This window comes from Haliotis rufescens, unplaced genomic scaffold (genome assembly GCF_023055435.1).
Source record: "Haliotis rufescens isolate VD_foot unplaced genomic scaffold, xgHalRufe1.0.p SCAF_12, whole genome shotgun sequence".
Taxonomy (NCBI): domain Eukaryota; kingdom Metazoa; phylum Mollusca; class Gastropoda; order Lepetellida; family Haliotidae; genus Haliotis; species Haliotis rufescens.
The window spans coordinates 38,720,581-38,746,019 of record NW_025963802.1 but is presented as its reverse complement, the minus strand read 5'-3'; the positions used below and the strand labels follow the sequence as shown (position 1 = coordinate 38,746,019).

General features: G+C 40.7%; 2 protein-coding genes and 1 long non-coding RNA gene across 5 annotated transcripts in view; 2 read left to right on the top strand and 1 right to left on the bottom strand.

Moving 5' to 3' along the window:
- LOC125378365 overlaps window positions 1-19,565 on the bottom strand; it is a 49,226-nt gene extending 29,661 nt beyond the window's left edge. Inside the window, exon 1 of the long non-coding RNA XR_007220227.1 lies at window positions 19,472-19,565. This is a non-coding gene — a long non-coding RNA (uncharacterized LOC125378365). The remainder of the gene's footprint in view (window positions 1-19,471) is intronic.
- LOC124136627 (shematrin-like protein 1) lies at window positions 6,232-9,005 on the top strand. 3 transcript variants are annotated; one of them, XM_046502608.2, is made up of 3 exons: window positions 6,232-6,317; window positions 6,644-7,162; window positions 8,692-9,005. In XM_046502608.2, the coding sequence occupies exons 2-3, from the start codon at window positions 6,655-6,657 to the stop codon at window positions 8,724-8,726; spliced, it is 543 nt and encodes a 180-aa protein (XP_046358564.1). In that variant the 5' UTR covers window positions 6,232-6,317; window positions 6,644-6,654; the 3' UTR covers window positions 8,727-9,005. The 3 variants fall into 3 exon arrangements, with proteins under 3 accessions (XP_046358564.1, XP_046358565.1, XP_046358563.1); XM_046502609.2 differs by having other exon boundaries at window positions 6,275-6,313; XM_046502607.2 differs by lacking the exon at window positions 6,232-6,317 and adding an exon at window positions 6,319-6,459.
- A 2,551-nt stretch (window positions 19,566-22,116) lies between the features above and the next one.
- Window positions 22,117-25,439, top strand: part of LOC124136549 — a 45,791-nt gene continuing 42,468 nt past the window's right edge. The window contains exons 1-2 of the mRNA XM_046502468.2: window positions 22,117-22,256; window positions 24,903-24,992. Of these exons, the coding sequence (XP_046358424.2) occupies window positions 22,167-22,256; window positions 24,903-24,992 (180 nt within the window). The 5' untranslated portion in view covers window positions 22,117-22,166. The remainder of the gene's footprint in view (window positions 22,257-24,902; window positions 24,993-25,439) is intronic.

The following is a 25,439-nucleotide window of genomic DNA, read 5'->3' as shown; positions in this document are numbered from 1 at the left end:
TGTCACTGGTCTTAATTAAACCCAATCGTATGATGTGATGTGTACACACATTACTGGCTAGAGGAACAACAATGCCTTCACACACAACTCGCACTGGTTTTAATGAAACCCAATGGCATGATGTGATATGTACATACATTACTGGATGGATGACCAACATAGTGCCTTCACACACAACTGGCACTGGTTTTAATGAAACCCAATGGTGTGATGTGATGTGTACATACATTACTGGATGGATGACCAACATAGTGCCTTCACACACAACTGGCACTGGTCTTAATGTAACCCAATGACATGATGTGATGTGTACACACATTACTGGCTAGAGGAACAACAATCCCTTCACACACAACTAACAATGGTTTTAATGAAACCCAATCGTATGATGTGATGTGTTCACACATTACTGGATGGATGACCAACATAGTGCCTTCACACATTCAACTGACAATGATCGTAATGAAACCCAATGTTATGATGTGATGTGTACACACATTACTGGCTAGAGGAACAACAATCCCTGCACACACAACTAACAATGGTTTTAATGAAACCCAATCGTATGATGTGATGTGTTCACACATTACTGGATGGATGACCAACATAGTGCCTTCACACATTCAACTGACACTGATCGTAATGAAACCCAATGTTATGATGTGATGTGTTCACACATTACTGGCTAGAGGAACAACAATCCCTTCACACACAACTGGCACTGGTTTTAATGAAACCCAATCGTATGATGTGATATGTACACACATTACTGGATGGATGACCAACATAGTGCCCTCACACACAACTGGCACTGGTCTTAATGAAACCCAATGGTGTGATGTGATGTGTTCACACATTACTGGATGGATGACCAACATAGTGCCTTCACACACAACTGGCACTGGTTTTAATGAAACCCAATGGTATGATGTGATGTGTACATACATTACTGGATGGATGACCAACATAGTGCCTTCACACATTCAACTGACAATGATCGTAATGAAACCCAATCGTATGATGTGATGTGTACACACATTACTGGCTAGAGGAACAACAATGCCTTCACACACAACTGGCACTGGTTTAAATGAAACCCAATGACATGATGTGATATGTACACACATTACTGGATAGAGGAACAACAATGCCTTCACACACAAATGGCACTGATCTTAATGAAACCCAATGGTGTGATGTGATGTGTACATACATTACTGGATAGAGGAACAACATAGTGCCTTCACACACAACTGGCACTGATCTTAATGAAACCCAATGACATGATGTGATGTGTACATACATTTCTGGATAGAGGAACAACATAGTGCCTTCACACACAACTGGCACTGGTTTTAATGAAACCCAATCGTATAATGTGATGTGTTCACACATTACTGGATGGATGACCAACATAGTGCCCTCACACACAACTGGCACTGGTCTTAATGAAACCCAATCGTATGATGTGATGTGTTCACACATTACTGGATGGATGACCAACATAGCGCCTTCACACACAACTGTCACTGGTCTTAATGAAACCCAATCGTATGATGTGATGTGTACACACATTTCTGGCTAGAGGAACAACAATGCCTTCACACACAACTGGCACTGGTTTTAATGAAACCCAATGGTATGATGTGATGTGTACACACATTACTGGATGGATGACCAACATAGTGCCTTCACACACAACTGGCACTGGTCTTAATGAAACCCAATGGTATGATGTGATGTGTAGATACATTACTGGATGGAAGACCAACATAGTGCCTTCACACACAACTGGCACTGGTCTTAATGAAACCCAATGGTATGATGTGATGTGTTCACACATTACTGGATGGATGACCAACATAGTGCCTTCACACACAACTGGCACTGGTCTTAATGAAACCCAATGGTATGATGTGATGTGTTCACACATTACTGGATGGATGACCAACATAGTGCCCTCACACACAACTGGCACTGGTCTTAATGAAACCCAATGGTGTGATGTGATGTGTACATACATTACTGGATGGATGACCAACATAGTGCCTTCACACACAACTGGCACTGGTTTTAATGAAACCCAATCGTATGTTGTGATGTGTTCACACATTACTGGATGGATGACCAACATAGTACCTTCACACACAACTGGCACTGGTTTTAATGAAACCCAATCGTATAATGTGATGTGTTCACACATTACTGGATGGATGACCAACATAGTGCCTTCACACACAACTGTCACTGGTCTTAATGAAACCCAATCGTATGATGTGATGTGTTCACACATTACTGGATGGATGACCAACATAGTGCCTTCACACACAACTGTCACTGGTCTTAATGAAACCCAATCGTATGATGTGATGTGTACACACATTACTGGCTAGAGGAACAACAATGCCTTCACACACAACTGGCACTGGTTTTAATGAAACCCAATGGCATGATGTGATATGTACATACATTACTGGATGGATGACCAACATATTGCCTTCACACACAACTGGCACTGGTTTTAATGAAACCCAATGGTGTGATGTGATGTGTACATACATTACTGGATGGATGACCAACATAGTGCCTTCACACACAACTGGCACTGGTCTTAATGAAACCCAATCGTATGATGTGATGTGTACACACATTACTGGCTAGAGGAACAACAATCCCTTCACACACAACTAACAATTGTTTTAATGAAACCCAATCGTATGATGTGATGTGTTCACACATTACTGGATGGATGACCAACATAGTGCCTTCACACATTCAACTGACACTGATCGTAATGAAACCCAATGTTATGATGTGATGTGTACACACATTACTGGCTAGAGGAACAACAATCCCTGCACACACAACTAACAATGGTTTTAATGAAACCCAATCGTATGATGTGATGTGTTCACACATTACTGGATGGATGACCAACATAGTGCCTTCACACATTCAACTGACACTGATCGTAATGAAACCCAATGTTATGATGTGATGTGTACACACATTACTGGCTAGAGGAACAACAATCCCTTCAAACACAACTGGCACTGGTTTTAATGAAACCCAATCGTATGATGTGATATGTACACACATTACTGGATGGATGACCAACATAGTGCCCTCACACACAACTGGCACTGGTCTTAATGAAACCCAATGGTGTGATGTGATGTGTTCACACATTACTGGATGGATGACCAACATAGTGCCTTCACACACAACTGGCACTGGTCTTAATGAAACCCAATGGTATGATGTGATGTGTTCACACATTACTGGATGGATGACCAACATAGTGCCTTCACACACAACTGTCACTGGTCTGAATGAAACCCAATCGTATGATGTGATGTGTACATACATTACTGGCTAGAGGAACAACAATCCCTTCACACACAACTAACAATGGTTTTAATGAAACCCAATCGTATGATGTGATGTGTTCACACATTACTGGATGGATGACCAACATAGTGCCTTCACACACAACTGGCACTGGTTTTAATGAAACCCAATCGTATAATGTGATGTGTACACACATTACTGGATGGAAGACCAACATAGTGCCTTCACACACAACTGGCACTGGTCTTAATGAAACCCAATGGTGTGATGTGATGTGTTCACACATTACTGGATGGATGACCAACATAGTGCCTTCACACACAACTGGCACTGGTCTTAATGAAACCCAATCGTGTGATGTGATGTGTACATACATTACTGGATGGATGACCAACATAGTGCCTTCACACACAACTGGCACTGATCTTAATGAAACCAAATCGTATGATGTGATGTGTACATACATTACTGGATGGATGACCAACATAGTGCCTTCACACACAACTGGCACTGATCTTAATGAAACCCAATCGTATGATGTGATGTGTTCACACATTACTGGATGGATGACCAACATAGTGCCTTCACACACAACTGGCACTGGTCTTAATGAAACCTAATGGTATGATGTGATGTGATGTGCCTTCAAAAGATAATCAGTCGCATGTGTGATGTTTAACGTTTCTAGATGACTTTTGATGTCACTGTCGCATGAAATCACGTTTAAGTATAAACCATCATAAAATCTGTTTCTTTAGAATACACAATGCTGTGTAATATATTGATTCGTTTTTGTACACTCATATGCACTGTAAGTGATGTATGTGCAGGTTCATAGTGACACCCACTACATATTCACCTTTATTAATGTTTATGATGATATTACTTGCAAATTGCTTTAATTAATGAAATCCACGGACAATCTGTGGCGTTTCAGTAATTAGTCATATATCGTGTTACAACCTCACAAACAGATTTAATGGCAGGCACATTGGGAACATATGCGGCAAATAACAATCAATTTTCTATTGACCCACTGGCAAGTACAGGGATGTCATCGCGTTTTACAGTGTTGAGACAGTGACGTGGTAGCGCAACATGTCTGTTTAACATACAGCATCATATCTGATCATAAGATTAAAATTTGGTTGCAATTTTAAAACAACAGTATCCACGATAAAATGACAGTCAGGAAGACACGAGCAGAATTTCCAAATGAATGCAGCTCACAAAACGTTCTTACATTAATGATAATAATAATTATAATAGAAATTGTCCACTTGTTACGCGCTAACATCACTCCACTCGTCGTATATGTTCATAACTACAGGGCAGTTGTACAGGTCCCTTTTCTGAAGAGATGGGCTTTCAAGTTTGATTTAAAGGTTTGGAGGGAAGACCAAATCCTGATATCCTACGGTAAATAGTTTCATCACTTTGGTGCAGAAAATAAAACGGATCGGGAACCAACATACTTTTATTTGAGAGGTGCAGCAAATATTTGTAGCTTATTAGTAGATCTGAGGCATCGAACAGGCTGGTACTTCTGTACAGAGATCAAATATATCTATAGTAGCATCGATAGGCTTTACACAGGATCTAAAGTCGGAGCCAGTGCACTGACTTCAAATCAGGAATATGATATGTTTTATTACATCCACAATTCGCTGTTAAGTGTCCGTACCAGCTCTAACAAAGAACATCTAAAAGATCATAGTCAGAATATATTTTAGCTTTACCACAGCTCCTTGTAAAAAAACAACTCTGGTAAGAAAGTCAGTGGCTGATAGCATGAACAAGGAAACTGGTTATGTTAACCTTTACGCTTTTATCCAATTGAAAGAGGAAATAATCTCTAGGTACACTGTCACAGTGTGGTTTTTAATATAGTTTCATTAAGATAAACTTTACCACAGTTCCTTATAAAAAAACAATTCTGGTGAGAAAATCAGTGGCTGATAGCATGAACAAGGAAACTGGTTATGTTAACCTTTACGCTTTTATCCAAATGAATGAGTAAATAATCTCTAGGTACACTGTCACAGTGTGGCTTTAAATATAGCTTCATTTAGATCTACTTTACCACAGTTCCTTATAAAAAACAATTCTGGTAAGAAAATCAGTGGCTGATAGCATGAACAAGGAAACTGGTTATGTTAACCTTTACGCTTTTATCCAATTGAAAGAGGAAATAATCTCTAGGTACACTGTCACAGTGTGGCTTTTAATATAGTTTCATTTAGATAAACTTTATCACAGTTCCTTATAATAAAACAATTCTGGTAAGAAAATCAGTGGCTGATAGCATGAACAAGGAAACTGGTTATGTTAACCTTTACGCTTTTATCCAATTGAAAGAGGAAATAATCTCTAGGTACACTGTCACAGTGTGGCTTTAATTAAAGTTTCATTTAGATCTACTTTACCACAGTTCCTTATAAAAAAACAATTCTGGTAAGAAAATCAGTGGCTGATAGCATGAACAAGGAAACTGGTTATGTTAACCTTTACGCTTTTATCCAATTGAAAGAGTAAATCATCTCTAGGTACACTGTCACATTGTGGCTTTAAATATAGTTTCATTTAGATCAACTTTACCACAGCTCCTTATAAAAAAACAATTCTGGTAAGAAAATCAGTGGTTGATAGCATGAACAAGGAAACTGGTTATGTTAACCTTTACGCTTTTATCCAAATGAAAGAGTAAATAATATCTAGGTACACTGTCACAGTGTGACTTTAAATATAGTTTCATTCAGACATCGCAATGAACGTAAAACAGCCCAGCTCGTAGGATCCATCAATCACAGTTGACAAGATCCATCCCCACAAGGCTGAATCAGTCACGTGACTGGTTTAATATATCCGCGAGCTGTTAAGGTCGTGATTGCCGGGAACGTTTGAATTGTGCGCATGCGTCGAAAAAAGATATGACGATGAGTCTTTTCGCCATAGGTGTCAAGTAGGTATGGATTCTTATTTTTTTAATTTATTTCATTATTTTTATCATGGCGAATATTATAACGGAAATCAACTCTCCTTGCTGAGCAGGTTAACATTGGGGATGACAGGATCTTACAGAAAAGGTCTAACTGAACAATATTCCAGGTACATAATGATTGAACGTTATATATCGACACATATATTCGTTATGTTAGTTATACAAATATCCATGTAATGAGTTCGGTGTAACCGATGGTTCGTCACATCAGTATTGGTTATATCCGATGGTGACTGTACTGATATTTGGATATGAATTTAACGTCATGGAATTTACTCCTCTTTGTCACAGATCCGGGGAAGATGCGGATTTACATTCTTCTTACCCTAGTCCTGGGGTCTGCAACTGTAACGGCTGTACCAACTGGCTACGGATACGGCTATGCCAAGAAGGTGAAGGCGTCGGGACTACCCCTTTATTACGACTTGGGAACCTACGGGCACGGGGGTCTATTTATGGGCAAATACGGCTCCAGTGGCGTATGCCTCTATAACAATCTCTACGGTAATGGGTATTACGGCGTTCATGGCTTGTGGAAGCATGCAGGGGGGAAAGTCTTGTACCCGAAACTCGGAGGTATCGGTGCCTATGGGAACAATCTTGGACCATACGGGTACAAGCCTCTGGGTCTGTACGCTGGAAAAGGCTCCATGATGTATGGAGACTATGGACATGCCTATGGCCTCCTTTCTGGACATTATGGTCAACTCTCTATCCTGGACCATGGAGCCATATATGGAGGTTTTGGAGTTCCGTTTGGCGCTTTGACGAGGGGGAACCTGCTCCACGGCTTTGGAATTGTGAAAAAAGGTAATCCGGAAATCGTTTTTTTCAGATTGAAAAGCTCAAAAGCTAGACGACAGTGCTATAAAAATTGCTGGTTCCGAAATTCTTAGCCGTTAGTCGTTTATGTTTCACTTGGTTCTCCAATTCCCCAACTTAACATTTCACAAAGGTGAAATAAAGTTATTTTTTATTTTCTGCTTATTGATCCTTTTAGTAATATCTAATATGAACCAATGGGTAAAATATTACAAGTTCTCCATGTTGTATTTATTATTTTAATTTATTCAGGTATTTATTCCGTAAAGCAAATCATAGAAAAGAAGCATCAGACACTTTCTCAAATGACCCCACTATCGGGTATCACAATACATTGTTCCTGCAAGTGTAGAGTTCAGTTAATTAAAGCAACTTTCAAAAACGTCAGCGTGAATGTAGGAAAGTTATTTACTTTCTCTCTCATCAGTGACACTCGTTGTAGGGGTTGGGGTAACTCATTAAGCATACAGTTCATATATCTGGATTTTCGTTTACAATCAGTGAAAACATGTCGAGATAGTACTGTAGTGGTACAAGATTACCCAACACCAAGATAAAGTGAATTTGAAATGATTCGTTGGCCTACTTTACGTGTACAGAAAACAAGTGAAACAGAACATTCACATTTTTACTAATGCGGTTTGTAACATTTACAATTCAATTCAATATGAGTTCGAGACAGAGACGTTTGAATGTAGTTTTAGTTAATTTTTTTGTGTGGGTTTTTTGTTCTTGTTTTCAAGAATAGCGAACGAAAGAATGTCTGTGATAATTTTCTTCCTAACGAAAACACACACATGGCCTTTTAGTGTTTTAAACTTCATAACTTAAATAACATTGCTAAATTGGTAAATTGGGCAAGAATTTAAGCTGCTTGGAATATAACGGCAGTCTAGAGAAGTCGCGACGTTCTCGCATAACGTCACGGAGGGAAAATCCTGTAGTAACATAACTAAGAATTGACTTAAATATAAAAAAATGGGTTCATGGGTATAAACGTTTTGTTTGTTTTCTTGTTTAACGCCGCACTCAGCAATATTCCAGCTATATGACGGCGGTCTTAAAATAATCGAATCTGGACCAGACAATCTAGTGATTGATATCATGAGCATCGATCAACGCATTTGGGGTACGATGACATGCATCAACCAAGTCAGTGAGCCTGATCACCCGATCCCGTTTGTCGCCTCTTACGACAAGCATAGTCGCCTTTCACAGCAAGCATGGGTTGCTGAAGACCTATTCTACCCCGGATCTTCGGCTGTAGTTTTAGTTCGGACGATTTATCATATAGTCTTAAGATTGGTATGTGTTTACTTCAAATCCGAAAGCTTTTATAGATTTCATGTAAAGACAGGCATAATATCTCAGGTTAATAAATTAAATTACTATCTCACAATGTAATTTTTACATACCTTTGTCATTTAGAATACCTTGATGTGGTCTCGAATATAGCCTGTGAAGCGTGCATACACACACATTTTAAAGTATATATATATATGTATTTATGTTTTCAGGTCATGCGTTCGGTGATGTTATGACGTACTACTAGATGACACTACCGTTACAATATCAGCTTGTTGAACGAAGATACACTGAAACCACGTTAATTCGAAGTAGACAGTCGAACAAATGTCGTTATCCGTACATCGAGACATACGGAGTGCTGATATTGACTTAATGTGCCGATGCATCTTGACAATGGAGTTCGAGATATCGAGGGTTCACTGTATGTATCAACTAATACTGAGAGCATGTACATGGGGGACCGGTGTTGAACAAAACAACAATCCGAATAATGATATATCTGCAATAAACGGAAAAAACACAACGTCTTTCGTTGTTATGTTGATTAATGTTGTTGATTTATGTAAATCCAAAACATCAATGCAGAAGAACAACCTGTCTTGATCACCTTTGAAACAGACATTATTTGGCGCAAAACGCAAAACAGCGACGAAAACACACACGACGATAGACTGTTTGAAGCTACTAGTGGGGCGGTTAAGGTTAATTGTGCACTTTGTATTTCTACCACCAGGTGGCGCTGCGGAGGTGGATCAATATCCAGAAATGTTCGGAATGGTTCAATGTATAAGTGTGCCAAATTTGGTGGTTTTAACCCAAAGTGCACAATTTTGACTAAAAATCCAGCCTTAACCGCCCCACTATTCATGCCGTAAGAGTAGAAAGCGGGTCTAAATTGTTACGATGTTAACTGTCATTGGGATAAGTTACTAGTTTAATAAAATGTGTGTTGCCGATGTTTTCACACGATTAACAATTATATAAAGTTATGAAATATCGCATGTGTATAGAGGTGCATTTATCTTTTTATAAAACGATGTTAACACTCAAGTTACGCATTTTCGAAGAAAATAGTAAATATATTGTTTTCAATTTTAGAACAAATAATTGATATATACTGACAAATAAATATGATATACGCTGAAAAATTATATATACCAATGTTAGCTTCTAATGTCCCTGAGGATAAGTTGGTACTATTCATAGTATTCCAGTCATATCACGACATGTCAGGTTAATGTGGGAGGAAAGCCCGAAGTGATCCAGGTCTCAGATGTTTACCACTTCGGTGAAACCCACGAGCACGGGTATGGTGCTGACAACCTAGAAACATAATCGGGACGAACTGCAATTTTGAACCCAGATAAGTTTCTAGCGTGCCCAAAGTACGCAACTCTGCACAGCCAATTAGATGACTGTTTCACCGGCGCGCCCGTTGGAAATGTTAACAAATCTTTCCTGTAAATGCAGTGTACGCTGTACAAAGTATGTTTGAGAGAGGTGTGTGTCGTGAACTGAATAGTTAGGCGAACAATAGATTGTCCGCTAGTTATCTAGTAATATTACCCACAGGGACACGGACATGGGTGAATTTGTGTTCATATATTCTCACTGAGTATTATACGTATTGCTTAATGCTGATTGGCTAGTTAATGCTAATTGTTTCATTGTTCGAGAAGGGGTCCAAAGCAAAGTGACGTTAGATGAAAATGCATTGTCGCAGTGCATTCCCAACACGGTCGTTCTTTAGAAGCGGTTTCCAGATATACAAGGTCTGGAATAAGGCTTCTCTGTATATGTTTGGCCTCTAAAGCTATATTTCAACAAAATTACCTGAAATTTGTATTTCACTACTCTGTAGTCTTACAAACAAAACGGGGGCCGCGATTCGCTGTGCAGAGTTGCGTCCCTTGGGCACGCCGGAAACCGATGATTGTGGGTTCGAATACCCAATAAACATTCATTTAACTGTCATTATAAAATAAACTCGTAAGTTGCATATAACGCTGTGGAGGGAGTGAGAGAGGGAGAGAGAGAGGGGGGGGGGAAGAAAGAGAAATCGAAAGAGAAAAAGAAAGAGAGAGAAAAAGAGCAAGAGAGAGAGGGAGCAAGAGAGAGAGAACGAAAGAGAATGAGGGTGAGTGAGAAAAGGGGGAAGAAAGAGAAATCGAAAGAGAAAGAAAATGAATAAGAGAGAGAAAGAAAGATTACGAGAAAAAGAAAGAGAGAAAAAAAGAGCGAGAGATGGAGCAAGAGAGAGAGAGAGGGAGAATGAGAGAGAGAGAGGGAGAATGAGATATATATATATATATATATATATATATATATATATATATATATATATATATATATATATATATATATATACAAGGGTCTACGCAAGCTGTCCATTGACATGGCATGCCCTTTTCATTGACCGCCTAAATGCTTGACAAGTCAGGTCACAGAAAAAGACGCATACGTTTATTTACATACACTTGTCATTGACCGTGAACAACCGCTAACGACCAGATGTGTGAGAGTGGCCTGTTTACTGAATACCTATCGCAAGATTAAGCCAAGCATATATCGAATAACACTTATTTCAATTGCTATTGGCATGTGTGTTCAATGTTTTATATATTCATGTAAGAGTATAGTCTAGGATATAGTTATGTCATGTTTTACAGGATATCTTATATCAGAAAAGATCTTTATATTAATATTTAAATGCAGTTTGAAATATCATACTTCTACAGAATTTGGACACGCGACAACATCCCAGTATATAACGGTAAAACCATTTATCGAAATATCAACTCGGTTCAAAAGTTCATGTGGCAAGTACAGCGATGGCAATTTATTGATGGCACCTAAATAATACCATCAATAATAGACATCGATACCTTGCTAGACTATCGATAGTTTCTACAAATAAAAGGATTCGACAAATCGATGATGTACCAAAGCAACCTTGGCTTTTGGTAAGAGAAAAGTTGTGTGAATCGGGTTTTCAGTTTTGTTCCTTGCAGCATTGCGTATGATTGTACGCGACGGCGCGGATCGTTGCTCATTATATCAATCACTGGAGGTTCTGGAACAAACCGGATTATTTACAGGATGTCGTCAAAAATTTGGAATTTTTTTTAGTGCGGCGATAAACAACTAATAACGCAAATGTGGAGACAAAAACACAATGTTTAGAATGAAAATATTTACCATTCAATTGTTTCAAGAATAGCGAACGAACGGTATCTGTGACAATTGTCTTCCTAACTCTAACATACACATGGCCTTTTAGTGTTTTTAACTTCATAACTTAAATAACTTTGGTAAATTGGTAAATTGGGCAAGAATTTAAGCTGCTGGGAATATAACGGCAGTGTAGAGAAGTCGCGACGTTCTCGCATGACGTCACGGAGGGAAAATCCTGTAGTAACATAACTAAGAATTTACTTAAATATAAAAAATGGGTTCATGGGGTATAAACGTTTTGTTTGTTTGTTTGTTCGTTGTTTAACGCCGCACTCAGCAATATTCCAGCTATATGACGGAGGTCTGTAAATAATCGAGTCTGGACCAGACAATCCAGTGATTGACATCATGAGCTTCGATCCACGCAATTGGGATCGATGACATGCATCAACCAAGTCAGCGAGCCTGACCACCCGATCCCGTTTGTCGCCTCTTACGACAAGCATAGTCGCCTTTTACGGCAAGCATCGATTGCTGAAGACCTTTTCTACCCCGGATCTTCACGGGTCCGGTATAAACGTAAAGGCCGGTATGCATATTGTGTAAATCCGCGAAGCACTTATATCAACCGACCTCGATATATTATGATTGAGCAATTCTATATTTGTCTTCCCTTTCAAATGATTCATCTGCTTCTTTGCATCACATGAGCGGCCATCTGGAGAACATACAGAAGTTTTGTGTGTAAATTTCAAAACAGGTATCGAGGGTATCATAGACATATATCAATATTAGATTAATGGCATATGTTGATAGTTTCAAAAGATACATTGAGGTATGGGACACAGTGTATTTAAGAATTAAACGACGAGTGAGAGTTGTTTATCGTACAATAAAACACTGCTGGGAGAAAAAGCCATGGGGCGCAGCCCCGAGTGGTTTTTTTCTCCCTGCAGTGTTTTATTGTACGAAAGGCAACGATCAGGAGCCGCCATTTTGGACTGGGCGCCGCCATTTTGTTTATAGCAAATGCAAGTGATACTGAGAGGTGGAACCTGATTGGTCCATAGGAGAGGCATAGAAGGGACATAACACGTAATAACCACTGGTGGCGCTACGATCGAGCCCAGTAATTCCAGCCTAGTTCGGCAAGGGTGGAAACTGGCATTTTAAAGTCAGTTAACTCTCTTGCCTCGGGAAGATGGCCCTCGCCTGACTACACCACGAACCACAGTCCCTCTTCAAATGATCGTATAAACCTCCAGCTGCTCGTCAAGCAATAGTCCAGCAGCTCCAGCCTTTGGTGTCAGGGGCGGACGGGTAGTCTAGTGGTTAAAGCGTTCGCTCCTCACGCCGAAGACCCGGGATCTACTCCCGACATGGATAGAATGTGTGAAGCCCATTTCTGGTGTCCCCCGCCGTGATATTGCTCACTCACACAACTTGGTGTCAACATTTGACAACTCTTTAGATACATGTACAATCGAGTATGCGCTTTCAACAAACATTTCAAAGAGCGTCATACGTATACAAAAGATGTTTTGTCATGGTTACAGCATTCAAGGCCTTCGTAAAGCTTTCAAAAAGTCTTATGGTAGACATGTTGAGGACATTTCCGAATTTGACGTATCAGTGACAAAAATGATTTCAGATGCAATTCCATATTTAGACTTGTACCATACGATCCCAGGTCAACAGTTAACTTGCCTTTGCATGTGTTTGTTACGGGTAATACCGGTGGTGCAGTATACGTTCACCATTTCGCGAACAACTGGTATCATCACTATTGGATGGTGATTCATAGACCCATGCTTATAATATGGTCAAAGCTGTGCAACGGACTCTTCTTTTGGGTGATATGTCCTGAATATGGAAAGGGTTTTGTCACTTTTATGTACATGACCCACTAACACTGACGTACGTTTAATATATGTAGCACCATGGTGTGTTCTATCTAAAAGGTCTAAACACATGAAGGGCGGTCGGGTAGTCACGCGGTTAAAACGTTCGCTCGTCACGCTGAAGACCCGGGTGAGATTCCCGACATGGGTACAATGTGTGAAGCCCATTTCTGAAGCCCATTTCTGAAAATGACGAGACTCAGCGCTGCAGATCGGAACATCGCCATAGGACGTATCCAAAGAGGGGAATCGCAGTCTTCTGTTGCACGCTAGCACCATTTGCCGCAATTGGGACCGATACACACAGTTCAATTCGACTGTAGACCGTCCGAAAACCTGCCGACCAAGAGTTACCACCTCTGCACAGGATCGCTGCATTCGACTGTTCCACAAACGTCATCGCAATCGAGACTGCAGGACGCATCCATGGTTTCAGGAGGATATCGGACCAGACTGTCAGGAAACATCTTCGCGAGGCTGAAATCCGACCCAGAAGACCAGTTATCGTTCCTGTTTTGCAACAGAACCATCGAGAGCGAGGCTTGTGTTGGTGTCATACCTTACAGCATTGGAATTTGAGAAACTGGAGACGAGTGTGGTTTAGCGATGAATCACGATTTCTTCCTCACCGGCGAGATGAAAGACAATGTGTTTATCATCGTCGAAATGAGCGTTTTGCTCCACATTGTGTACGTGAATTCGATAATTTCGGTGGCGGTAGTGTCATAGTGTGTGTGTGTGTGAAGGGAGGAGGGGGTGTCAGGGAAATTCCCCAGATCTCAACCCAATCGAACACCTCTGGTATGAAATCGATCGACCGCAGACACTCCCACAACTGGCCAACGCGTTACAAACAGAAATCCGCAATAATTCCGCAGGACAGATGTCGTACACTTATCCAGTCAGTCAGAGGAGATGCAGACCCGTGATTGCTGCCCGGGGCGGTCACACGAGATACTGAGGTCAGCGCAACCTTGTGGCCTTATGTGACATGACAATGAACAGTTTTAAATGCCTTTGCACAGCGACAACATGTGACTATCGAGCTCCAATATTATATATATATATATATATATATATATATATATATATATATATATATATATATATATATATATATATATATATATATATCTTTTATTAGGTACAACAAACTTACTAAAAATCTACCTGTGCGTTTCTTTTTTTGAAGAGTGTATTTAGAATTTAAACACATTTAAACATGTTAAGAAATTAATCCTGTTTGAATAAAGTGCATTACCATCAGGCAATATGTCAAATATGGATATAATCTCTAATTTAAATTGAAATTAGATGTGCAAATCTGATTCACAGGCACTTGCACGACACGTAACACCAGGATTTGCAACAAACGTGGTACAATATTAACATATTAACGTTCAACTCACCCAAACTAGGTTAATGATGACTAGGAAAATTAACACTTATGACGACAACAGCACCGTAGCACATGTGGTAGCGTGAAGGATTACAAATCAAGAGGTTGCAGGTTCGTATTACGCAAAGGTTAATAAATCGATATGTCCTTAAATGTGTTGTTGCTAGCGCTTTATGACTAAAAGTATTTCTCTCATACAAGCTGACAATGAAAGTATGTCCGAGTACTACGATAGACCCTCAACGCTTTTGGTAAAAAAACAAAATAATCCATTTACACTGATAAAATACCTTTTGCCACAAGCCCAGTAAAGTCCTCCTTTCATACAGAATTTCCAGAGCAGGAAGCAGATGTCGGTCTATGTATGAGTATATAATATAAAATGTCAACGCAAGAGAATAATCAATCTCGATTATCTGCCGAAACAGATTCCACTGTAACAGGCAAAACAAGGATGAAATTATATAAATGTACAACTGAAAATCGGTGGGGACACCATGTGTTCGCGATCTAGATACGTGAAGAAGTGAGTCATGAATTATTAACGGGTTTGACTGTTGTTCAGTGCGGTTCAGAGCATTGATGTTTCGTTTCACATTGTATTGTGTTTTTTTGTTTGTTATTTTTGAAGAATTATGAATATAAGGGCTCAAACTGCATTTGAAAAGCAAATGTGATAGAAAACAAAGCGATATTTGGGATCTATTGTTTGGGAAGTTTGTCACAGTGTCAAATGAATAGTGTACGTCATAGACCTGCCGCATTATGGTATTTGTGACGCACAGATTAAACGCAGATTTGAACAGCATTTAAGTTATATCACGGGGTGACCGCTTAATGTTGGAGTCAAGTAGAAAGTCCCTTATTTTTTTAAGTTGAAGACGGGGACCCACGGGGATTGAACGACCATGGATCCAAGGACCAAGGACCAACATATACTGTCAGAGAAGAGTCGAATCACTCCAAAGAGATGTTGATGTAAACCTACACGTAAACGTAAACATTCACGTACACGTACAACAGTGGCGTATACGCCGATGTAGACGTAGAAGTATATGTACATAGGCAGTAGTTAAAGATGTAGACAAAGAAATATACATAGAGGTTTATCTAGACATTGACGTCGACATAGACGAGCACTCACGTAGACGTAGATATAGTCATTGATGAAGATGTAGATCTAGACATAGGTACAGGCACTGACGTAGACGTGTATATAGTCTTAGAAGTAGACGTAGATCTAGATATTGACGTATACGTAGACATAGATACAGACGTAGATGTAGATACAGTCATAGACGTAGACGTAGAAAAGCCACAGACGTAGACGTACACGTAGGTTCAGATACAGTCATAGACGTAGATACAGTCATAGACGTGGACGTAGAAACAGTCACATACGTAGACGTACACGTAGATACAGTCGTAGACGTAGAAACAGTCACAGACGTAGACGTAGATACAGTCATAGACGTAGAAACAGCCAGAGACGTAGACATAGACGTAGATACAGTCATAGACGTAGACGTAGACGTAGAAACAGCCACAGACGTAGACGTACACGTAGATGCAGATACAGCTATAGACGAAGACGTAGACGTAGATACAGTGATAGACGTAGACGTATAAACAGCCGCAGACGTAGACGTACACGTAGATACAGATACAGTCGTAGACGTAGACGTAGACGTAGATACAGTCATAGACGTAGACTTAGAAACAGCCAAAGACATAGACGTAGGTGCAGTCATAGACGTAGACGTAGAAACAGCCATAGACGGGGCGTAGACGTTGATACAGTCATAGACGTAGACGTAAGCGTAGAAACAGCCACAGACTTATACATAGACGTAGATACAGTCATAGATGTAGACGTAGACGTAGAAACAGCCACAGACGTAGACGTACACGTAGATGCATATACAGTCATATACGTAGACGTAGAAACAGTCATAGACGTAGACGTAGAAACAGCCACAGAAGGAGACGTACACGTAGATGCATATACAGTCATATACGTAGTCGTAGAAACAGTCATAGACGTAGACGTAGAAACAGCCACAGACGGAGACGTAGACGTAGATACAGTCATAGACGTAGACGTAGAAACAGCCACATACGGAGACGTAGACGTAGATACAGTCATAGACGTAGACGTAGAAACAGCCACAGACGTAGACGTTCACGTAGATGCAGATACAGTCATAGGCGTAGACATAGATACAGTCATAGACATACACGTAGACATACACGTAGACGTAGAAACAGCCACAGTCGTAGACGTACACGTAGTTGCAGATACAGTCATAGGCGTAGATATGGTCAGAGACGTAGACGTAGATATGGCCAGAGACGTAGACGTACATATGGTCAGAGACGTAGACGTAGATATGGTCAGAGACGTAGACGTACATATGGTCAGAGACGTAGACGTAGATATGGCCAGAGACGTAGACGTAGATATGGTCAGAGACGTAGACGTAGATATGGCCAGAGACGTAGGCGTACATATGGTCAGAGACGTAGACGTAGATATGGCCAGAGACGTAGACGTAGATATGGCCAGAGACGTAGGCGTACATATGGTCAGAGACGTAGACGTAGATATGGCCAGAGACGTAGACGTAGATATGGCCAGAGACGTAGGCGTACATATGGTCAGAGACGTAGACGTAGATATGGCCAGAGACGTAGGCGTACATATGGTCAGAGACGTAGGCGTAGATATGGCCAGAGACGTAGACGTACATATGGCCAGAGACGTAGGCGTACATATGACCAGAGACGTAGGCGTAGATATGGCCAGAGACGTAGGCGTACATATGGCCAGAGACGTAGACGTAGATATGGTCAGAGACGTAGACGTAGATATGGTCAGAGACGTAGACGTAGATATGGCCAGAGACGTAGACGTAGATATGGCCAGAGACGTAGGCGTACATATGGTCAGAGACGTAGGCGTAGATATGGCCAGAGACGTAGGCGTATATATGGTCAGAGACGTAGACGTACATATGGTCAGAGACGTAGACGTAGATATGGCCAGAGACGTAGGCGTACATATGGCCAGAGACGTAGGCGTACATATGGCCAGAGACGTAGACGTAGATATGGTCAGAGACGTAGACGTAGATATGGCCAGAGACGTAGGCGTACATATGGCCAGAGACGTAGGCGTACATATGGCCAGAGACGTAGACGTAGATATGGCCAGAGACGTAGACGTAGATATGGCCAGAGACGTAGACGTAGATATGGCCAGAGACGTAGGCGTACATATGGTCAGAGACGTAGGCGTAGATATGGCCAGAGACGTAGACGTAGATATGGCCAGAGACGTAGACGTAGATATGGTCAGAGACGTAGGCGTACATATGGTCAGAGACGTAGACGTAGATATGGCCAGAGACGTAGACGTAGATATGGCCAGAGACGTAGACGTAGATATGGCCAGAGACGTAGGCGTACATATGGTCAGAGACGTAGACGTAGATATGGTCAGAGACGTAGACGTAGATATGGCCAGAGACGTAGGCGTAGATTTAGACACAAACGTAAACGTGGATGTAGACTTAGACGGGTTACTTTTCGACCTTAACGGGTTTCTTGTCCAGTAATATGTCATATCAAGGGACTTTCACCACAGAGGCTTGTCCTGTTGGGTTCTGTTCTGAATCAACTGCAATTACACAATATCTGACTATAACTATGTATCGCGTTATGACACCAGTGTACTGTCATGTGAAAATGTTATAACATGAAAACGGGCACAAGGGGCCCATTTTGTCTGTGGCTCCGCAATTCGCTATGACGATTATCGCCCCTTAGGTGTGACAGAATCCTATGAACGTTTGTAATGTCCTGATTTGTTGACATCGAGGGTTTAACCAACGTAGTACGTACATGACTAGACTCGCATGACGCCGGCTTTCCTCACGCATTAGGCGGTTCAAAATGACGTAAATCCCTCAGGTCAATTTGAACCATCACTTCATCAGAATATTATTACAATAAGACACAGTTACACTTTGCAATTACAACCGATATGAAAAGATATTATAAGATATATGTAAACCAGCTGTAACATACATTTATACCTAAATAGTAACACATGTCGAAATAAATATTTATCACGTGCATATATATGTAGGGAAATTTGTATATTGTAAAACTACTGGTGCCATTAAATAAAAGTGACAAAACCCTTTCTATAATTATAAGATATCTTCGCAAAAAGGGAAGTGTATCCTGCACCACTGTTGGCACCTGTCCAAAACAGATGCAAAGGCAAGTCAATTGGTCACCTGAAAACAACGTGGGAGCAAATGGGAAACGCCATTGTCATCATTTTGTCATCATCTACATGTCTATCATAAAACCGTTTACAAATTTTACTAAGGCCTAGAAATTTGTAACCCTTATCAAACTACTTTTGATCAAGAATCAAATGACAACAACGTTTACACGCAACATACATTTTTCTGAAAGAAGCAAAGTAGAACCGAGGGCACTGACCTGGCATACAGCATATGGTGTCACAATAAATAGGAATGCTGCTTCCGAATCAATAGTTTGTCCTCCTCCGAAGGCCCATCAATGCACTTTGCACGACGGCAGTGTCACAGTGGAGATGACAAATGCTCATAAAGCATCGGTCAACAAGGCAAACTGTCCACTCTTACGCCTAATTGGAATTAAATACAAGCATCTGGTGCGCGTGAACATGTTGCGGCCATGCATAATAACTTGTGTACAGATATGTCATATTTCTACGGTATGTTTACGAGTATTGATAAAGACTTACTAGGATGCACTGATGTCGCCTTTCACCGAGGTTGGGTCAACGATTTATTCTACCAAATGCTGTGTGGACGTTAATTCTGTTAACTAGGTATATCACATCATGTATTTGAAGTGTAGTCTTTGTTAATAATCCAAAATTATACAAAAGGTGAACTGGACCATTGGTAAATGTCTCTTTTGAAATTTAATATTTTGTGTTTGTTCTATGTTTAACATATTGTCAATATCTTATTATTAATATTAACCAATTATTTTTGTCAAATGTACACGAATCTGACGAACTTCGGAAGCATACATGCATGTACATGTATCTAAAGTAAATTTAATACCACGAGATTATTTATGTATTCTATCGTATCATTATATCGATAGACAGAGACAGATAGATGCACAGTTCGTTTGAGATGTCCTTATACCTGAAAACGGTGATAACAGGTTTGACTTGGCACCACTAATGAGGTGAAGCGGTACACCAGGAACGTTGACCTTTAAATAGAGTTTTCATACTTCCAAACTCTGTGGCACTTACTGTTTCAATGAAAGTTGTGAGTTAGATAGTGAGTGAGTGAGTGAGTTGGGTTTAACGCCGCTTTTAACAGTATCCCAGTTATATCACGGCGTGTCAGCTTAATGCCGGAAGTGATGCAGGTCTCAGACGTTTACCGCTTCGGTGAAACCCACGAGCACGGGCATGGTGCTGACAAACCAAGAAACATAATCGGGGCGAACCGGGATTCGAATCCACAATCATAGGTTTCTGGCGTGCCCAAGGGACACAACTCTCCACAGCGAATCGCGGCGCCTTCGACGACTGGGCCCCCGTGCCCCGGAAAATTGTGAGAGTGTCGGGTGCTACCGTTTGAGCCGCATTTGTATGTCATCACTGATGTTCAGTGATTCATTTACTTAATTTGCATCACTATTTTGCCTTTTACGCCCAAATAAAACTGTTCCAACAAATAAAGACTATTCTTCAGCTTTGACGTTTCAAATTTACGTAGAGATAACGCTGATCAATTGACACACTTTCAACATGTTTATACTTTTTTACAAGAAAACAAGTGACGCAACTGCTTCCAAACACTCATAGAACCACAATTTTATGAGGTATTCCTGGCCTTTCAGTGCCAGGACGGGTCCAGGGCCCACTTGCACAAAGCGATCTTAGCGCTAAGACTATTGTAAGCCTATGTTAAAGTATGGGAGTTACGATCATCTTAGCGCTAAGATCGCTTTGTGCAAGTGGTCTCAGGTTTCACCGAAGTAGTAGCGTCAAACGCCATCATGCTGATGTAACGCTGGCATGACCTCTGGCATGACCAGGATACTGTTTAAAGTCTCTGTACAAACTACCTATTCAAGCGACCGCCTCCGTGGTCTAGTGGTAGAGCGCCCGGAGAGCGGTAGGTCCGGGGTTCGATCCCCTGCCGCGTCATACCAAAAGACGTTAAAAGATGGTTCTTGTTGTTACCCTGTCTGGCGCTTGGCATTAAGGGGCTAAAACAAGGACTGGTCGGCTCGGAGTCAGCATACTGTGTCTGAGTGGTGTATTCATGTTAAACTGCGGCATGGTATCTCAGTGAGCTAGCACTATAAATCGGCATCAGTCCGGACTAGTACAAGCAGCCACACACACACACGTGCATGCACGTCGCTATGTAAGTGCAATAATCTTGGACGCGACGTTAAACCCAATCTCACCTCACCTTTTCAACAATGCATGTATTGTAAAATGTATTTGATGCAGTCTGAGTGGTTTGAAAAAAGATAAATGTGATTTGATTCCGGTAATATGCGCATGAAGACCATCTTGACGAGTAAAATCTGTTCTTACTCAATCCCTACTTTCCAACGTGTCATTCGGTTTAACGAAGTGGACACCGCAGTAAATATAATTGTGCTACTCGAATTTTTCTAATTCATAACCAGACTGATCAGTTGTCATCCACAAAGCCGTCGTTTTTAAAGATAAATTAACGGGTAACAAATTCACAAGAATACGGGCAAATCTTAAATCACATAACGTGCGGATGAATGTCCTAATAAAAATATGAAATGCATATATATCTAAAAAAACAAATACATCAAAACCTTAGGAGCAGTTAAAATGGAAGGACAAATACAAAAGACTACAGATGTGGGTACAATAGGTATTTTGAAAACAACTGGCAAAAGTCGTATGGAGGAGGTATGACAAGATGACAAATAAAATCGACAAAACCCTTTCCACACTAAGAAATCTGACTAGAAGCGTTGAACATTGTATGATTCTGACTATATCATAAGTCATTGATCGCCCCCTTTGCACGTAGGAGGCCGCAAAGTGTATCGTCATATTACACTGATTGATTGTTCAACACCTTGTATACTCGACGGGTTGTCCCCATATTGCATTCCCTCTGGTCGCATGAAGATGTGGTTGAACGTGGCTCTGATAGTCAGTGGTATTCTCCTGGTGAAATGCGGCACACAGGTTAAGACCGTCCAACTCAAGCCGGTGAGTCACTCAATCACGACGATGTTCACTTATGATTATGTTAAAAAATTAAATCATAACTCTAAAATAATAAGTTTTCTGCTTGTATATTCAGTCAACTGAAAATCTGTTTACTTCTGAGGGACTGGTATTTCTTTTATGGAGACTTGACATTTATTCTGCTACAGCTGACTAAAAACATAAATGTTTAGATATTATGGGATAAGATTGGGTTTGTCAAATTCATCATGGCTGACAGCATTATTGTATTTCTATTATATGTTTACTAATGAAAGCATGGATATGTTTTAACTAAAATTGAATTGAAATGTCGTAAAAACTAGAGTTTGGGTTCCAAATTAATTGTAAAAGAGTGTCAATGGCTCGGTTAAAATAACGACACTGTTAAAATAGAGTTCCCTTGTAAACTACTTGTTCATTACTGAAGCGAATGACACTTTGTGCTTTTGTTAGCTGCCTCTGCCACATAATTCTTTTGAAAAGATAGAACATTATAACAGTCGTCTAAGGCGCCGCGATTCGCTGTGCAGAGTTGCGTCCCTTGGACATGCCAGAACCTATGATTGTGGGTTCGAATCTCGGTTCGCCCCAATTAAGTTTCTAGGTTTGTCGGCACCATACCCGTTGGGTTCACCGAATTGGTAAACGTCTGAGACCTGCATCACTTCGGGCTTTCCTCCCACATTCACCTGACACGCCGTGATATAACTGGAATACTGTTGAAAGCGGTGTTAAACCCAACTCACTCACTCACTTTTACGGCAAGCATGGGTTGCTGAAGACAAGTTTTAACCCTGGTCTCGGGAACATATTGGTGATCATAGCATTTTGAGACGTACATTGTAGTATAGTACCGGGGCTGGATGTTTAACCCAATTTGACGTGATTGTACTTTATCAAGGTAAATGGATTGGGAAGAGAAACTATCAATTACAAGAGTCCCGTGTGTAAAGTGAGGAGTTATGTGTTAATTTTAATCGAACAGGATATACTATTGCTCTTTATTGCGTTAAATTCAAGGTCCCCTCTTTGAATACGAAGTTGTATAACCTTTAACGAATAGGGTGACAACAATATCGAAAAGTACATGACAGGTGTGTTTACATGTCTAGTAGACCCGTGACGATCAGGGGGAGAACAGGTCTTCAGCAACCCATGCTTGCCGTAAAAGGCGACTCTGCTTGTCGTAAGAGGCGACTAACGAGATCGGGTAATCAGGCTCGGTGACTTGATTGTTGCATGTCATCGATACCTAATTGCTTGGATCGATGTTCATGGTGTCAATGACTGGACTGTCTGGTTCAGACTCGATTATTTACAGACCGCCGAAATATAGCTTGAATATTGCTGAGTGCGGCGTTAAACAAAAAACACACACACACAAACAAACAAACAAAACAGTATCTCTAGTATCTCTAGAAGGCTTCCTCCTGGTGGTGTAAGCCTCCACAATCATGTCAAGTCTGGCGGTGCCGTGTCTTGCGTCTCGCGGCACCTTTGTCGACTGGGCCACCCTTGCCCCCTGCCGTAAAATGCGACTATGCTTGTCGTAAGAGGCGACTAACAGGATCGTGTGGTCAGGCTCGCTGACTTGGTTGATGCATGTCATCATATCCAAATTGCGTGGATCCATGGTCGGGGTGTCACGATGGGATATTTCTGAGAGCGCGTTAAGCAAGCAAGCAAAACACACAAACATCATGCAGACATGAACACTGTTACCATCAAGTATGCAACATGTTAATTATTAAATTTAAATGTTTCTTGTACCAAAGGCCGCAGACCTAATCCTGAAATAATATTACATATTAATAATGACAAAGGATTCACTGTAGTTGGCAATGGACTTTATGTATACACGGAGTGGTATGGTATCTACTCCTCGTGAAAAATATAGCACCATTCAATACGCAAGTTATATTAATCATCCAACTCAATATAATTCAAAATCCATACACGAATTAAGATACGCAACCCACGCTTGCCTTAAATGGCGACTATGCTTGTCGTAAGAGGCGATTAACGAGATCGGGTGGCCAGGCTCGCTGACTTGGTCGATGCATGTCATCGTATCCCAATTGCTCGGATCGATGCTCAAGATATAAATCCCTGGACTGTCTAGTCCAGACTCGATAATTTACAGACTGCCGTCATATAGCTGGAATATTGCTGAGTGCGGCGTTAAAACACAAACAATGCAGATTAACCAGTGAACTGGGGTCATGCGCTTTAGACCCGTGAAGGTCCGGGGTAGAACAGGTCTTCAACAACCCATGCTTGCCGTAAAAGGCGACTAACGGGATCGGGTTGCCAGGCTTGCTGACTTGGTTGATGCATGTCATCGTGTTCTAATTGGGTGGATCGATGCTCATGATGTCAATAACTAGATTGTCTGGTCCAGACGCGATTATTTACGGACCGCCGTCATATATCTGGAATATTGCTGAGTGCGGCGTTAAACAACAAAGAAACAAAGAGTTTTATTCAGCTGTTTACGAATGTTGTAAATGGACATGGATATATTACAGTTGGTGTGTTATTTTCCACGATACAAACTAACCATATTTACATTCCGGGAAATGGTTGTATAGCAAATTAATAATTTGTTTTGGAACTGTACATACACGTCATCTCTCTGTATCCCAGGTGCCTCTGAAGACTTTACAGGATGCCACCCCTCCGAAAATGGCGCCTCATTTCATGTTCGACGGCGTTGACGATGCCTACTTCAACGCGGTAAGTTTACATATCTAGAGAATACGAGGGTCGCCATTTCCGTACTCATGATAAAAAGAACAAAAACCTTTCCGTATTTACAAGAAATCTCTGCTCAAAGTAGAGCCCATTGTATTATTTCGACTGTGTCATGAGCAAACACTTCGACGCAAATGTTTGTTCTGCAGTAAAATTGAGAATAATCCGATAAGTTGCAAATAATTCGCGAATAAGTTGCGAATAAGTTACAAGTAATTCGCGAATAAACACTATTGTATTGCTTTACGGGACTAAGAGTTTTATGTGACTATCGCGCCATCAACGCGTGGGGAGCCATGGCAATAGTATCAATACATACAATGTACACAATGATGCTACACTGTGAATGAATTGCAGGCAATGTTTGATAAATACATGTAAAATATTCCTGCTATAATAATGCTGTCACTAGTTATCCTTACTGACATG

What these genes read in the sequence shown, in the direction of transcription:
- LOC124136627 (XM_046502608.2), top strand. Translation starts at nt 6,655, where the DNA reads ATGCGGATTTACATTCTTCTTACCCTAGTCCTGGGGTCTGCAACTGTA. An exon ending in CTTTGGAATTGTGAAAAAAG is followed by an intron (nt 7,163 to 8,691) that starts GTAATCCGGAAA and finishes TTATGTTTTCAG; the next exon opens with GTCATGCGTTCGGTGATGTT.